The following is a 16,722-nucleotide window of genomic DNA, read 5'->3' as shown; positions in this document are numbered from 1 at the left end:
GGATCCTTAACCCACTGAGCAAGGCCAGGGATTGAACCCACAACCTCATGGTTCCTAGTTGGATTATTTCCACTGCACCATGACGGGAACTCCGAAACCTTCATTTTGTTGTTTTTCTGTGTCTGTGATGTGAAGATTGTATTAGTGACAGCCAAGACTATTATATTGCCAGAGTTTAAAAGACTTGTTATCACAGAGGGAAGGAGGGAAGGCAAAGACTTCACTTACCCGGCACTTTCAAAATCAATAATGAAACTATTATACACTTACCTTCTTACATGCTCCCCTCTGCCTTTTATGAAGTGAAGGTAGAGTCTAAAAGCTAAAAAAAGTTTTAAGTCCAAGCTCATGTTGCCTGAAATTTATAACACCAAATCTGATGGGAAAAACCAGCTCATTTTTTTATTTTGAGTATGGCATTTGGCAAAATTAAGTTTTAGTACAGCAGGAAATTATTTTACCAGGTCCTCAGACAGGTAAATTATTGAACAATATGAAGTGGGTGAACCTTTTTAGGCTTATTTAGTTGCAGGTTTGAATCCAACTCCCCTGGCCAAAAAAAGGGAAGGGAGGGGTTGAAAGAAAAAGATTAACTTAATCTTTACAATGCACCTAATAGTGCCTTAGAATGGGGCTGTGACACACCTACAGGTGTGTGCTTAAGGGTGTGCTTAAACCTTCTTAGGAGTGTGGTCGCCTCACAGACTTGATACTCTACAAAGCTGCTAAAGAGACTTGCATATCTTTCTGTACAACATACATCTTTGTACAATATTTCCAATCAACACACTGCCCTCTGTGTCCTTCCCATTTTTCTCCCTCCCCCCTTCCTCCTGCTGCTTCTTTTCCCTCCTCTCTCTTCTTCCTTTTCTCTCTCTCTCTCTTTTTTTTTTTTTTTTGGCCACACCTGTAGCATGTGTAAGTTCACAAGCTAGAGATTGAAGCCAGCCAGAGCACCAGATCCTTAATCCACTGAGCCATCAGGGAACTCCTATCTCTCCCTTTTAAAGCACAGTTTTTTTCCTCCCCATTTTACTTGTTGTCAAGGTCCTTTTTTTTTTTTTTTTTTAACGTTTTTAGATTCAAGCAGGCCTCTCCATCTCATGGCGTATTACTAAATGTTTGTCCATACTATTCTTTGTCGTTATTTATATTTAACTTATTGTTACTAACAATAAAAAGTCACTTTTATTGGTACCCACTGAATTTTATCCTTTGCTTAGAGTCTTTTCTCCTCCAACATAGGAGGGTAATCTTGAATAAGTAATAGTACACCTTCAGTAGCACTTGCACATTTAATCAGCATATTTGAATTTCTTCATCCAGATCCTCAGTTAAAAGCAATGAAAAATGCAGGCTCCTGGGCCAGCCCCCGGGACCTCTGTGCATGGTGTCCTAGCCAAGTGTGTGCCCTTCAAGTCCACTTGTGACCCATTACATACTTTTTTTATTGTCAGATTAAGTCCTGATTGGGTAAAATCCAGGACTACTAAAATAAGAGTAGCTTGTTTCTGTGTTTCTGCTTTTTTGATATTTGTCAGTTTTTAATATGTGTAATACATGTTTATTATAGAAAAAGCTGAGGAGTTCCCTGGTGGCACAGTGGGTTAAGGATCCAGCATTGTCACTGCAGTGTTTGGGGTCACTGCTGGGATGTGAGTTTGATCCCTGGCTCAGGAACTTCTGTATGTTGCAGGCATAGCCAGAAAGAAATAGAAAAAGATAAAAGTTACAAAGAACAGGAAAAAAAAAAAAAAACATGATTTCGCTGTCCAGAAATGATACCACTATTAGCTTCTGATGTATTTCTTCTTGCTATAAATGGGTCATGCTGAATATTTAACTGTAAATCCTGCTTTTAATTTTTTTTTTTTTTTTGCTTTTTGCTTTTTGCTTTTTAAGGCCCCACTTGCAGCATATGGAAGTTCCCATGCTAGGGGTCAGATCAAATCAGAGCTGCAGCTGCTGACCTACACCACAGCCACAGCAACGTGGGATCCAGTCTGAGTCTGACCTACCCCACAGCTCACGGCAATGCTGGATCCTTAACCCACTGAGCAAGGCTAGGGCTCCAACCCACATCCTCATGGGTACTAGTCAGGTTTGTAATCTGCTGAGCCACAATGGGAACTCCCTGCCTTTAAATTTTTTAATACTAAACTGGAGCATTATAAAATCTTTGAAACCATAATTTTTGCTTTAGTGAATTATTAAGTCATTTGCACCATGTATATATAGTATAATTTATTTAACTATTGTCTTATTGTTAAAACAGCCTTTGGGACAGCCTTTTTCCAATTTTCTTCCTTTCAGTAATAAATTTCCAATTAATATTCTGTGTATATTTGACTACATTTTTTGCTTTAGGTAAGTTACTAAAAATAGGATTACTGGAACAAAGTGTGTAAATATTTTTAATGTTCATTAGACAATCTAAATTGCTTTCCAAAAAATTTTTTATGTCTTCTGTAAATTGTTCCTTTTTTCCCATTTGCTTATCAGAGGTGTTGTACTTTTATTTATTTATTTGAACTCTAAATGTATTAATGAAGAAACTAACATTTTGTTGTATCTGCAGATATTTTTCCCACTTTGACACTTTTTTCAACTTTGTCTTTAATTTTTTTTAAATAATAACTTGTTACTTTAGTAAAGAGTTTTAGGTACAGAAAATTTGCAGAGATAGTTTACAAACTCCCTTCCGCTCAGTTTCCCTCAGTGTTAACACTTACGTGTTACTGTGTCCTGTACCAAAACTAAGAAATTATAAGCACAGTCTTACTAAATGAACTCCAGTCTTTATTTAAATTGCACCAGTTTTTCCACTAATATTAGTTTCCTACTCCAAAATCAATCCAGGGGATCACATTGCACATAGCTCTTCAATTTTTTTTTTACAGAAGTATTTTAGTTTTATAATTTTATTTGATTCTAATTGATGTAACATATTATTATTTGCTAAAATCTAAATTAAACTTTTAAACTAAGCTTTTTTATTTGACTCTCTTCCTGAATTTGAAATAATAACAGTATTAGTATCTGTTTAGATATTAAGTAACCATTCAAAAATACCATGTTTCCACATTTACATCTTCTTTTAGAAAGGACATCAAGCGATGTGTTTGGAATCCAGTTAAAATAAACTAAGGGTAGGAAAAATTAGATAGTAGATTGTATTAATTAAGTTAAGACAAAATCCAAAACCTAGAGTCCTGAATTATTCCACAAAAATTAATATCTGTTAGAATTGTTGAAATGCTTTAATTATATTCTGGTAGAATTCTTAGAAGCAGGCTCTAACAAACATACATCACTACATATATTTTTTCCAACTTTTATAAATGTCAAAACTATAGAACACCCACATTCCTGATTTTAACAGTTGTTAACTTTTTGCCACATTTGCTTTATCCAGAAATCTCCATATTTTAAATGTCATATCTAACAAGGGGAAAACGCACGCCACCTAAAACATTTGTGGTGTCTCTAGATTGATGTAGAGTTAGTGGAGAGATTAGTTACTCTCCAGTTTGAGTTACCAGTTCTGCTGTTAATGAAATGGTGGATATACAAAACAGAACATTATGTCTCTGGAAAAAGTGTATCACATTTTCTTCAAAATTGATCACAACTAAATGCACTATGATATCTTGGAATAGATCCTGGAACAGAAAAAGAACATTAGGAGTTCCCGTTGTGGCTCAGTGGTTAATGAATCTGACTAGGAACCATGAGGATGCAGGTTCTATCCCTGGCCTCACTCAGAGGGTTAAGGATCCGGCATTGCCGTGAGCTGTGGAGTAGGTCGCAGATGCGGCTCGGATCCTGTGTTGCTGTGGTGTAGGTACAGCTCCAATTAGACCCCTAGCCTGGGAACCTCCATATGCCATGGGTGCAGCCCTAAAAAAAAAAGACCAAAAGAAAAAAAGAAAAAGAACATCAGTGGAAAAACTGGAAGAATCTGAATAAAGCTAGGGTTTAGTTAATTGTAACATACCAATATTAATTTCTTAGTTCAACAAATGTATCAGGGTTATGTAAGATGTTAACTTAGAGAATAACAGGTGAAAGTTTCGTGGGAACCCTGTCCTGTCTTTTCAACTTTCCTGTGAACCTACAATTACTCCAGAATAAGCTTATTTTTAAGGAAAAAATTTACTGAGGAATTTCAAAGGTTAAAAAATACGCTTACAAGAGACTTATGTCTTGAATACTCTGTAAGTGCTGGCTTTTATTCACAGCAAGTTTTACTGGCAGGAAAATAAAAATTTTCAGTATTTGGAATTTGCGCTGTTACCACTAGGTGGCAATAAATGCTACTGTGTTCCCTGGCTAATATGCTGATCTGTTTTTCCTCTTTAAAAGGCTTTGTCACAACAAACAGACTAAGGTGTATCTCCCAGAACCACCTTTTCCTCATGCAGAGGTAAGAAAATGGACTTACTGGGTCAGAGCAAGAAAGAAATATAGATAAATGGAGGTGGGTGGAGATAACACGTCATTAGATTTTAAAAAATCCAAAGGTAAACTGATACAGCCCTTTGCTTCCCTTGTAAGCTAGCAGTGAGGTACTCCAAGATTCATTGCTTTCTCTTCTTATTAACACATTATGTTAACAGTATGTTCTTCAGTAATAGCCTACCTCTGTTTCATTGAGCAAGTGGGGAATTTTTTTTTTTTTTTTTTTTTTTTTTTTTTGCTTTTTAGGGCCGCACACATGGCATATGGAGGTTCCCAGTCTAGGGGTCAGATCGGAGCTACAGCTGCCAGCCTATGCCACAGCCACAGCAATGCAGGATCCAAGCCGCATCTGCAACCTACACCACAGCTCATGGCAATGCCGGATCCTTAACCCTGAGCAAGGCCAGGGATCAAACCTGCAGCCTCATGGGTCCTAGTCAGATTCGTTTCTGCCACAATGGGAACTCCCAAGTGAGGAATTTTATTCTAATATCTACTGCTAACATTTTTTCATACAGATTTACTTGTCACAGTCCTTTTCACTGAGTTATGTCTGTCATGGGTATACATTTTTAATGATGAAAACAGTATTTCAGTTTAGAAAAAGAAAAATTCCCCCTTCCTCACAGAACCAGTGAGTGTTTTTATATGACTGAGTATGTGTCCAATTTTGTTTCCAATGTTTTTTTCACTGAACAGTGTGTCATGGACCTTTTTCTCTGTGTATCATTGTTATTATTGCTGCCTAATACTCCATAGTATATCATATGAACTTACTATTGGACAAAAGAGTTACTCCCAGTTTTTTGTTATATTTTTTTAAAAGGATGTTTAATTTGGTGTAACCACTTTAGGAAACTGACAGTCTCTGCTAAAGCTGAACCTAGGATCGTGACTCTGCTGTCCCTCAGCAGTTCCATCTCTAAAATCTGTCTAAATAGAAAGGCAGATGTGTCTCCCAGAAACCTGCACAGAAGTCTTCATAGCCCTCTTGGTAATTGTGCTAAAATGTAGCCAAATGCCCATCAACAGGTGAATGGATTTTGTGGTATATTCCTGTAGAGGAAAATCTTACATCAAAGAGAACGAAGGACCTCCAGGTATATGCAACAGTGTAGATAAATTTAACCAAATTTCACTAATGTAAAAAAAAAAAAAAAGCCAAATATAAAAGAGTAGATATGGTGTGATTTTTATTCATGTGAAAGTTCAAACACACACTCATCTGTGATACTTGGGCCAGGATAGTGGTTATCCTGGGAGTGGCGGTCGGAGCACTAGAAGGGGACAAAGGAGGATTTGAGTAACCAGTGATACTGTTTCTTCATGTGCATATGGGAAAATGGAAGTTTCCAGTTTATAGAAATTTCAGCAAGTTTGGGATGTCTGTGCTGATATTTATGTATAGGGATATATTCATTGATTTATTTGTTATGCATTTAACTATTTGGCTCAAGAGTGAATTGCAACAGGAGTTCCCACTGTAACTCAGTGGGTTGAGAACCTGACTAGTATCCATGTGGATATGGGTTCAATCCCTGGCCTCACTCAGTGGGTTAAGGATCCAGCATTGCCACAAGCTGTGGTATAGGTTGCAGATGTGCCTCGGATCTGGCATTGCTGTGGCTGTGACATGGGCCTGCAGCTGCAGCTCCAGTTTGACCCCTGGCCTGGGAACTTCCATATGCTGCATGTGTGGCTCTAAAAAGTAAAATTAATGAATGAATAAATTAAATTTTTAAAAAAGTAAATTGCAACAAATGTCTTGCTATTTTTTTTTTTTTTAATCTTTTGTCTTTTTAGGGCCGCACCCATGGCACATGGAAGTTCCCAGGCTAGGGGTCAAATCAGAGCTGTAGCTACCAGCCTACACCGCAGCCACAGCAACACAGGATCTAAACTGCATCTGCGACCTACACTGTAGCTCACAGCAGCACCATATTCTTAACCCACTGAGCAAGGCCAGGGATAGAACCCACATCTTCCTGGCTACTCATTGGCTTTGTTACCATTGAGCCACGATGGGAACTCTGCTAATTTTTTTAAATTTGACTGTTTTCCTATTCTGAGGGACAGGTCTTTCATGAACCAGAATGTCAAGTGGAAGGTTTTGAGGAGTTATTTGCCATCCTCATACTCTCTTACAGTAGCAAAAGGTTTTTGGAAGCTCTGTCATTCCTACCATGAAATTCAGGCTAGAAATGTAATATTAGAAAATTAAATATAGCGAAACATACTTTGTGGTGGGCTTTGCCACTAAAAGTCTCTTTGCCTCTGCCCAAATAGCAATTAGCTGTTCTTTAGAACTTGTTCTTTAAGGGCGTTAACCACATTCTTACCCACATATATGTCACAGATGACTTCTGTTCCCATTACAGTTAGGAAATGGAAAGACCACAGTTGCACGATCAGGGTTCCTGGAATTCACTTGTCAGTATTAGGGTGTGATGGAGGTGAGAGTCAGTATTATGTGACCAGTGCTCATAAGATATGGTTCTGCTCTTAGAGCTGCTAAAACATTGCTATACAGAATGCCTACCTCATGGCTTCATTGGTTATATGATTTGCACCTTAAATCAGCACAAAGGTAATGCTGGACAGTTAAAGGTAGTGAGTCAGCTGGAAAAGTAGATGCATTTACCCCCCCAACCCCTGCAAAAAAAAATGATGAATTTATCTTAGTTTGCCTAAAAAGTGACTTAAGTTGTGTGCAAAGACCTGCTGCTCTTCTTAGAATCCCATTCATTTCCTTGCCATCTATGGATACAGTAGAACTAGACTCTTAGTGGGCTACTTGCCCATTTAACTGGGGCAAGTAATGATTTGGTCCAGTCAGTTTATAAAAAGAATGTCAATTTTGGAAGTTCTCACTGAGGTTAGAGAGACCCAGGAATGTCTCTCTGAGGATGTGGATTTGATTCCTGGCCTTGCTCAGTGAGTTAAGGATCTGGCATTGCTGCAAGCTGTGGCATAAGTTGCAAATGCAGCTCAGATCCAGTGTTGCCATAGCTGTGGCATAGGCCAGCAGCTGCAGCTCCAGTCTGACCGCAAGCCAGGAACTTCCATGTACCCCAGCGGTGGCTGTAAAAAAAATTTTTTTAAGTCTCCATTAAGTATGGTATTTGTACCAAAAGGTCGCGTCTTTTGAGAAAATCACGTTGGAGGTAAAGAAATTTGGATCTTTGGCAATTCTCTTGTACTTTTAATTTTTTCCGCACACTTTCCCACACTCTGGTTTTCCCTTCCTAGGCAGGCTGACTCTTCATGTGCTTTTTGTACATGTTTTCTTCCAGCTCATCCAGACCAACAAGCTGAAGCACTACCCCAGCATCCACGGAGACTTCAGCAACGACTTCAGACAGCCATGTGTGGTGTTCACAGGACACCCGTCCCTCCGGTTTGGGGATGTGGTCCATTTCATGGAGCTCTGGGGAAAATCCAGTCTCAACACCGTCATATTTACAGGTAAATAAACCAACAAACAAGACCCCGCCCTTTCCACTGGGACTGGCCCTGAACACCTGGTAGGATGTACCTATCAGGTAGAAACCCTGGGAGGATTTTGATGGTAAAATGTAAATATGAACACCTCTGTCATAAATACCAAAGGATAAGAAGACCAGAAGGGAAAGGGTAAGAGCCAAGCAAGACGCTCTGTTATTAGATCACTGCACGCTGGACGGAATGTTCACATCTGTTTTTATAGAGAGATTTCTGGTCTAGAACTGCTTTTGATAGGATTTTGTAAGCTGTCTGAGACCTACAGCGATTTAGTAACCAGCCTTGTTTTATCCTTTAGGAACTACTTCCTTTGGTTACAGTTTACTCTGGCTTACAGTTTTTCTTACGGAGATGAATCCCTCAGAATAACACTCATCCTTTAATGAGGGCAAGTTAGGGATTTTACTTAATCACTCTCTTGGTTTGTCAGTTCAAGGTCTTCAGCCTTGGGATTTGAAATTCTCATGAGCAATGAAGTAAAAAACCTTGATCTAGGAGTTCTTTTGTGGCACAGCAAGTGAGGGACCAGGCTCGAGTTGCTGCTGTGGTGTGGGTTTGATCCTGGCCCTGGAACATCCGCGTGTTGCGAGTGCGGCCCAAAAATAAACAAACAGACAAACAAAAAAACACCTTGATGTAAAATCTGTTCCAAGTTACTGTACCCTAAGCCTGGTTACTCATGTCTCTGAGCCCTAGTTTCCTCACTGCTGCAAACTGGAATTGTCGGCACATCTCTCTTTGGGCAGCTTTGTGCATCTAGTGGAACATTGCAGGGAAGCACTGTTTACAGTGCCTGGCACAAAAGGCTGTTGAGAGAGTACCAGTTGCCTTTTTAGAGTTTTTAATTACTCTTGAGATGTGAGTGATGGAGAAGAGTCTGGTTATGCCCAAAGCTTCCTGGCCACCAGAAACACACCCTAACTGACTCATTATGGTGAGGTGGCTTTGGAGAAGTGGGAGACATCCCCAGGGCAGGTTCAAAAGAGCTTCTTATGGGTTTGAGCCTCGTGTTAGGTGATTTTTGAAACAGTTCATTGTCTGAGTTGCGGGCCATCAGGATGCAGTTCTCTGCTTGGATATCTTTTTTTGTTTGTTTTGTTTTGTTTTGTTTTTGTCTTGTCTAGGGCTGCACCTGCGGCATATGGAGGTTCCCAGGCTAGGGTCCAATCAGAGCTACGCCAGAGCTCACGGCCACACCGAATCCTTAACCCACTGAGCGAGGTCAGGAATCGAACCCGCAACCTCATGGTTCCTAGTGGGATTCTTTAACCACTGTGCCATGACAGGAGCTCCTCTGTTTGGATATCTTAATGATTCTTATCCAAGAGGCAAGAAGAACGGAGCCAGGATAGGGTAGTGTTTGCTTGTTTTGCGGTTTAGACAGTGTTGTGGTTTTGCATTCAGGCGTGATCGTGGAGGGCTCTTATTTTTAATCCATCATTGTCACTGAGTGGCTATATCTGAGGTCAGCACTGTGTGAGGTTATTTACGTCTAGTAGGGGGACACCATGGCCTGGCCATGAGTGTGGGAACGTTCAGAAGAGCAGCTCCTGGGGAGTCCCCTTTGTGGCGCAGTAGAAACGAATCCGACTAATATCCACGAGGATGCGGGTTCAATCCCTGGCCTCACTCAGTGGGTCAGAGATCCAGTGTGGCTGTTGCTGTTGTGTAGGCCAGCAGCTGGAGCTCCAATTCGACCCCTAGCCTAGGAACTTCCGTATGCCACAAGTGCAGCCCTAAAAAGCAAAAAAAAAAAAAAGAGCAGCTGCTGTGTGCTGCTGTTCACCCTCCCAGGCCCCCTTTTAGCCAAAGGCAGAGGAAGTCAGACCATAAGTCATTGATTTATGATACCCAGGACCTCACCATTGCCAAGTTCAGCCAAGCAGGAAGTTACCTGGAGAAAGTTGTCTATAGTAGGACCAACGGGGTCTCTCTCCTGTTCTTTTTGAGGAGCTGTGGGCTCTGATGTGACAGTGGGTACAGTATTACAAAGGCACAGTAAGAAGTATGACTATAGCATAAACGTCCCTTCAGCCAGCTAAGAAGCAAGGGGCTACGTGATTGTCCATGACATTTATTCCCAGACATTCGCCTAGGTAACGAATTTAAATTTAAACTGGTTTATTGCCCTTCCAGAGCACAAGTTTTGTTGTTTATGAAGTCTGCTAGGTTTTGAACCACTTTTTCCAGTATTATGAGAACTGTGGGAGTAAAGAGAGGCAGCTATCCTGCCAGGCAGCCTTGCTGGCCTTATCTGCGGGATTCAGGGTTCTTCTTGGTGAAACAGGGTCCATTGGAAGGGTGGTCATTTAAAAGTCTGGCAGTCCTGTGAGTTATCCTGAGTTCACCAGGTGACTTCCTGGGGATGGCAGGTGGAAACCTGGGGCTGTAGGAAGTGGCGTCCTCATGGGGCACGGGCTGTGTCAGGAACCTCCTTACTGCTCTTCACACAAGGACTGAGCCAGTGCCCTTGGCCCGACATGGGCAGCTGCCTGGGGCGGAGTAAACAGTCCCCGGCAGGCCGGCTGCAGTGAGAGGCTCTGGAGACAGCAGACTGGCCAGTGTGGCAGGGATGGTTCCCGGGGCCTCTCTGGCTTTGCCGATGGGGCACTGCAGCCTCGAACAAGCATTGTGTGGATACAGGGTCAAGTTCCTTCTTTTTCCTTCCAGGTGCATCCTGTCAAGGAGGAGGCACATGATTGTCTCCTGCCTGGGGGTGATCTTTGAGCTCCTGGCTTCTCCACCATGAAGTCACCACTTTTACATCTAGTCAGTATCTTGTGGGAGACACTTTGAGATAATGTACTTCTCCTGGTCTTCCCCAAGCGTTTAACTAGGTTTTTGTTTTTTGGGTTTTTTTTTTTTTTTTTAGCATCTACTGATGGTTCTGATCTGAATAAGTGATTACTGTAATGATTGTCAAATGGTGATTTTTTTTTTCAATGCTGTCATTTCTTTTACATTTATTTGTTGGCATTTTTTTGCAAAGAAGAGCTTTCCTTTCTCCCCCATTTATTTCTCCCCTCATTTGTCTAATCTCTCTCTCCATCTGTTGGAAAACATTAAGCTCACACCAGTTTCTCCAGTGGAACGTCCATCCTGCAGTGGTCAGTCTAGCCCCTCCCCCTCCTCACTCTTAAATCACCCCTCCCTGCCGTGATTGGGAACCCAGCTCCCCCCACCTCCCACCCCCCGGATCTGGCTGTCTGCTGGGCTGCTTCCTCACTTGGCTGCTCCTCTGCTGCCTGCATTTTAAATGTTCTTTCTTGTGTTCTCTTTAGAACCTGACTTCTCATACCTGGAAGCATTGGCTCCCTACCAGCCCTTGGCCATGAAATGCATATACTGCCCCATTGATACACGACTGAATTTCATCCAAGTGTCAAAGCTGCTCAAAGAAGTGCAGGTAACAGGGAAACCATGGAGGTGCCCCCCGTGGGCCCGGCAGCCCCATGCAGTTGGTGTCTGTGGTGTGGTGCGGGCGGATGGAGCTGCATGCCTTTCTCCCTTCCCTCAAGGGTCTGCAGAGAGCTGGGCCCTGTACCCCGCAGGCCCCAGGGGAATAGCTTTGTACCGTGGAAGGAGTTACTACTCTAAAAAGAAACCGAGTGTATTATTTTTAATGAGGACTATTTGTGCCCAGTTAAAAGCAAATCACTCCCCTCCCCCCACCAGAAAAAAGTCATTGTAGAAACATACTCGTCAAGGGAAAGACAGTTGAACTGAAACATACCTTGGGTTCTTGTTACACACTTGAATTAGCACCACAAACAGCGTTCTTACACTTTTTGTTTGTTTGGGTTTGGGTATTTGCTTTTGTTTGTTTCATTTGGCATTTTCTGGCAGAGAGAAGGGGCAGGTAAAGGAAGATCATCTGCACAGAAAGAAATGGGATGAAGGATGGGAAAGAACTCACTGCCCTGGGTCAGCTGCCACTCGGGTGGACCGTGTTTTGGGGGGTGGAGGGGTGTAGGAGTTGAGGATGGCAGCTCAGAACAGGTATCTGCCGTCCCATTACCTTGGTGCGCCTGGGACCTTAGGTGAGCCCTGGGGTGCCCTGGCTCGTCTCTTGTCTCCTCCCCAGTTAATGAACGAGGCGTGGTTGGCTCCCCACAAGTCAGAAGTTTGCTTTCCTCCTTGTCACAGAACCTCTGACTTCAGGAGGAGAGGTGCTCACAGGAAACTGGAAGACAGGGAAACAGAAAACAGAGAAAGCTGAATGCCTCGGGAGTACAGGGGTGACGGATGACGGTGACCCCTAGCTTGCTGCCATGCAAGGAAAGAACACGGGCTTTCTCTAGACATGGTTAGAGCAGTCAGGTGACGTGGTTTACCCAAGCGACTTGACAGCCCACAGAGTGCCCATCAACATGCTGCTGGAAGCAGCAGTTGCGAGCCTGTTGTTTTCATTCCTGAGTGACTTCAGGCCACAGTCCCTAAGCCGGCCTCCACTGCAGGAGAGGAAAACCTGGGGAAAGTCCTTGGGTGGTGACTGTGGAGCCACCTGGCTTTGAGACAGGGTCATAAGATGCTAACCAGGCAGGAAGGAGAAGGAAGGGTGGCTCTGAAGAGGAGAGGTGTCTGTCCTGAGGGACAAGGGCTCTTTGAAATGCAGCTTGTTTGGGCCTGTTGAAAGCCTTGTTCTGGGAACTTGAGGCTTGGTCCAGATGCTTGACTCAAAGCAGTGACTCTTCTGGGTGCCAGGATCAGTTTCCACTTGGGTGATATGTGTCCAGAGTAACATTGGCTTACTAATTATTTTTCTCTCAAGATAATGAGACATTTTGTTAAAAAAAAAAAAAATTCTGTCAGATTCAGTGTGTCACACACAATTGAAGGTATGGCCTGACCGTTGCCCACTGCCTAATAACAGTAGACCTGCAGATCCAGACCAGAAAAAACTCCAACCCCAGAAAACCAAACTAGTACAGAAAGTCTCAGGTCTTGCTAAGCAGCCAGTAGCTGTACCAATAGATGTTGGTAAGTGACAAGAAGACTGCCCTTCAGGGACTTGCAGACACTCGGGTAAATGTCACCATCAAAGTGACTTAAATGGAGTGAAAAAAGAGAAACAAGTACAAGCCGAGGCAGTAAATTCCTCACTCATCAGCATAGCCAGCAGGTCAGGGGTGTTCCCTGCAACTTTTGTCCTTCTTCCTGCCAACTTCCCTCGCTGGTTGCTGGGTTTGAGAGGACGGACATTCAAAACCACCAAGAGGTGATCCTGAGCGCTAGGAAGGGAGAATCAGAGTGGGGATGGCCTGCTTCTGCCTCATGGCCTCCTCTCCTCCTCCTTCCTTCTCGCTGCTCTGGCCCCGTCCCGCTGGCACCCCAGCCCCTGCACGTGGTCTGCCCCGAGCAGTACACCCAGCCGCCCCCAGCGCAGTCCCACAGGATGGACCTGATGATCGACTGCCAGCCGCCCGCCATGTCCTACCGGCGCGCCGAGGTCCTCGCCCTACCCTTCAAGCGTCGGTACGAGAAGATCGAAATCATGCCTGAGGTGAGCCGTGCCGCCTCCCAGGGTTAACCTGGGTTTCCCACTTGAGTCCCTGATGGCCTCCTTTGGGGTTTGCGTCACACACAGGTGAACCTAAGCACATAGACCTTAAGCCAGTAACTGGGGAGAGGGGTGAAATTTTCAGAGCCTCCTCATGTTTCAGGTGATGAAGTAACAGCTGTCAGCATCAGGCCTGCTGGAGGACTGCTTATATTGAAGTTTAGCATGTGATCGGGGAGCCAGGGCCTGGAGAACAGAAGCGCCGCTGCCTGCTCTGTCCTAACCACCTTAGGGCTGTGGGGTTTCTCCTCCTTCCTGGACCTTATTTAGGATCGAGGGTCAAGTTTCACTAAGTTCAGAGATAGATGGAGGAGATGAGTGACTGAAAAGGAAGGAGTGTGAGCTTTGATTATCATTTTTGTCCATTTTAGTATAACTTAATTTCATTCTATTGAAGTCCAGTTATTTCTTAGCTATGCAAAATCTGAGCTTTTTTTTTTTTTTTTTTTTTTTTGTCTTTTCTTGCCTTTTCTTGGGCCGCTCCCGCGGCATATGGAGGTTCCCAGCCTAGGGGTCAAATCGGAGCTGTAGCTGCCAGCCTACGCCGGAGCCACAGCAACGCGGGATTCGAGCCGCGTCTGCAACCTACACCACAGCTCACAGCAACGCCGGATCGTTAACCCACTGAGCAAGGGCAGGGATCGAACCCGCAACCTCATGGTTCCTAGTCGGATTCGTTAACCACTGCGCCACGACGGGAACTCCTGAGCTTATTTTAATAGGAAAAAGTAAAAGCATATGGTGCAGGCAGGACAGTTGAGGTGTGCTGTACACCATTGACAGGTGTGAGAAGGCAGCAGAAGGCATGTGGCTGACTCCTGCAGTGACTGTGTGCAGAGCTCAGAGGGACGCTGCTGCTGGCTTCCCATTGCCTCTTGAAATGCTTGAACATGTTTTTGACAAACAGGGAAAAGAGGTAGGAAAACCAATCATTAAAAGCAGTGTCCCTGGAGTTCCCTGGTGGCCTACAGGTTAAAGGATCCAGCGTCATCACTGCTGTGGCTTGGGTCATTGCTGTGGCATAGGTTCAATCCCCAGCCTGGGAATTTCCGCACACCACGCACGAAGCCAAAAAAAAAGGCAGTGTACCCAGATGCTCTCTGGAGCTCAGAAGAATATCCAGATCTTAGGTTTGAAGGCTAAGCCCCTGCGTATTACCCACCCCCAAGGCCCTGACAGGCTGGTGGGGGAGCAAGGCCAGGTGCCATGAACAGGGCCCCAGTGTCCAGTACATCCAGGCTTTTCCACAATTAACCTGAGGTTTTTTTATTATTATTATTAAGAGCAATAGATAAAGGAGATCTAAATGAATTCCAGTAACTAATTTAGATAAAATTGATTGAGCAGCATCAAACTAGCCAGATTTTTTTTTCACTGCAAGCAGTTGTTTTTCATTAAGACACATGTAAGTAGATAATCATTCACATTTTACACCCATTTTCATTTCACTCTTATTTCCTGGGGAAGGAGCTGGCACAGCACATGTGCCCTCCTCAGCACACAGTGTGTGGCCGGATGGAGGGAGCCAGGCATGCTGCCTGTAAGCCCAGGCTGGAGAGATGAAGTAGGGAAAGTTATAAAGATAATTTTTTTGTCTTTTTTGGGGGGGGTGGGCACCGGAGTCATATGGAGGTTCCCAGGCTAGGGATTGAATCAGAGCTGCAGCCTTTGGCCTGTGCCACAGCCACAGCACCAGAGGATCCGAGCTATGTCTGCCATCTACACCAACAGCTCATGGCAGCGCCAGATCCTTAACCCACTGAGCAAGGCCAGGGATCAAACCCACATCCTCATGGATGCTAGTCAGATTTGTTTCCACTGAGCCATGACAGGAACTCCAGGATGATTTTTTTAAAGGGGCAGTCCAGGAGTTCCCCTGTGGCACAGCAGGTTAAGGATCCAGCATTGTCACTGTGGTGGCCTGGGTCACTACTGTGATGTGGGTTCGCTCCCTGGCCCAGGAACTTCCACATGCCGTGGGTGAGGCCAGTAAAATAAATAAATAAAGGGGCAGTCAAACCACATGTTAGGCAATAACCTGGTGGAAAGATCCATACAGCTCCTTAGGCTGACTGCCTAATTCTTTAAAAGGAAAATATTCCTTTTTCTTTAGGGCTTGTGAGTACAGCAGCTCACACCCTGGTCTCTCAGCTCAGCACTTGACTTGATTTCTAGTAACAGCCCCTTCAGGAGAGAGGTGGCCAGGGCTGCCTGTGTCAGGAGTTTCCTCCTGGCGCTTAGTGCACCTGACAGCACTTAGCATGGACCTGGCCTTTCCTCTGCTCTCCCCTGAGGCCACATCCTAGCAAGACCAAGAGAATAAAAATTCTTTCATCTCTAGGTTCCAGGTTATCCTTTCTCCATATTTCGCTGGCCCAGCTCCTTGCCTCCCTTATTTAATCATGCAGATCATGTTTATTGAGCCCTCACAATGGGCCAGGGCCTGTACTCCGCACTTTCCATGGATTATCTCACTCACGTTATGACACAGGTACACTTACTCCATTTGACCTGGTCTCACCAGGCAGTGAAGGAAGGGTCTTCTCCATCTCTGAAGAAGCCTCAGGTGATCACCGCTGTATTTCTTCCCCAAAGGTCATAGCTAACGAATGATACAGATTTTGTCCTTGAAACTAAGTGAGAGTAGGGCCTCTGATTGATTTGTGCTAATGTGGCCCTCAGGCCCACGGCCCAGACATCCCAGTAGGGGTGCTCAGGGTAATCAGAACCGGCAAGCAGCATCCCGGAAACTTGTTATAGGTGCAAGTTCTCCAGGCCCACCTCAGTCCTACTGCATCAGACCTTCCAGGGGGAGGCCCAGCCGTCTGGGTATTAGCCAGCCCTCCAGCTAAAATCTGAGACCCACGCGTGTAAGAGACCTCTGTATATTCCACATGTGCCAGGTTTTAATAAAAAAGGCAAAAGGCAGACACAAACAGAAATGCTAGCCATCTACAGAGAAACAATCTGACTAATAAACTTCTGGCATTTCCCATGCCCAAGTTTATCCTCACCGTGATTAAATAGTCCATGTTAGCTTGTTCCCTCTTTATTTATTTTTATTTCATTTTTTTTTGTTTTGAGGGCCACACCCTCAGCATGTGGAAGTTCCCAGGCTAGGGGTCGAATCCAAGCTACAGCTGCCAGCCTACACCACAGCCACGACAATGCCAGATCAAAGCAGCATCTCTGACCTATAC

The 16,722-nt window shown here is 44.1% G+C and overlaps 1 protein-coding gene across 7 annotated transcripts in view; it reads left to right on the top strand.

Moving 5' to 3' along the window:
• INTS9 (integrator complex subunit 9) overlaps positions 1 to 16,722 on the top strand; it is a 115,631-nt gene that overhangs the window by 90,557 nt on the left and 8,352 nt on the right. For all 7 annotated transcript variants that reach the window (XM_084997784.1, XM_001928998.8, XM_084997786.1 and 4 more), the window contains 4 exons: positions 4,366 to 4,426; positions 7,755 to 7,926; positions 11,244 to 11,368; positions 13,298 to 13,465. In XM_084997784.1, the coding sequence (XP_084853910.1) occupies positions 4,366 to 4,426; positions 7,755 to 7,926; positions 11,244 to 11,368; positions 13,298 to 13,465 (526 nt within the window). The remainder of the gene's footprint in view (positions 1 to 4,365; positions 4,427 to 7,754; positions 7,927 to 11,243; positions 11,369 to 13,297; positions 13,466 to 16,722) is intronic.

This window comes from Sus scrofa, chromosome 14 (assembly GCF_054392235.1).
Source record: "Sus scrofa isolate SSC_HxYL_T2T_F1_AM1 chromosome 14, Sscrofa_HxYL_maternal_Yorkshire_Landrace_v2.0, whole genome shotgun sequence".
Classification (NCBI taxonomy): domain Eukaryota; kingdom Metazoa; phylum Chordata; class Mammalia; order Artiodactyla; family Suidae; genus Sus; species Sus scrofa.
This window is presented reverse-complemented; position numbering and strand designations above follow the sequence as displayed.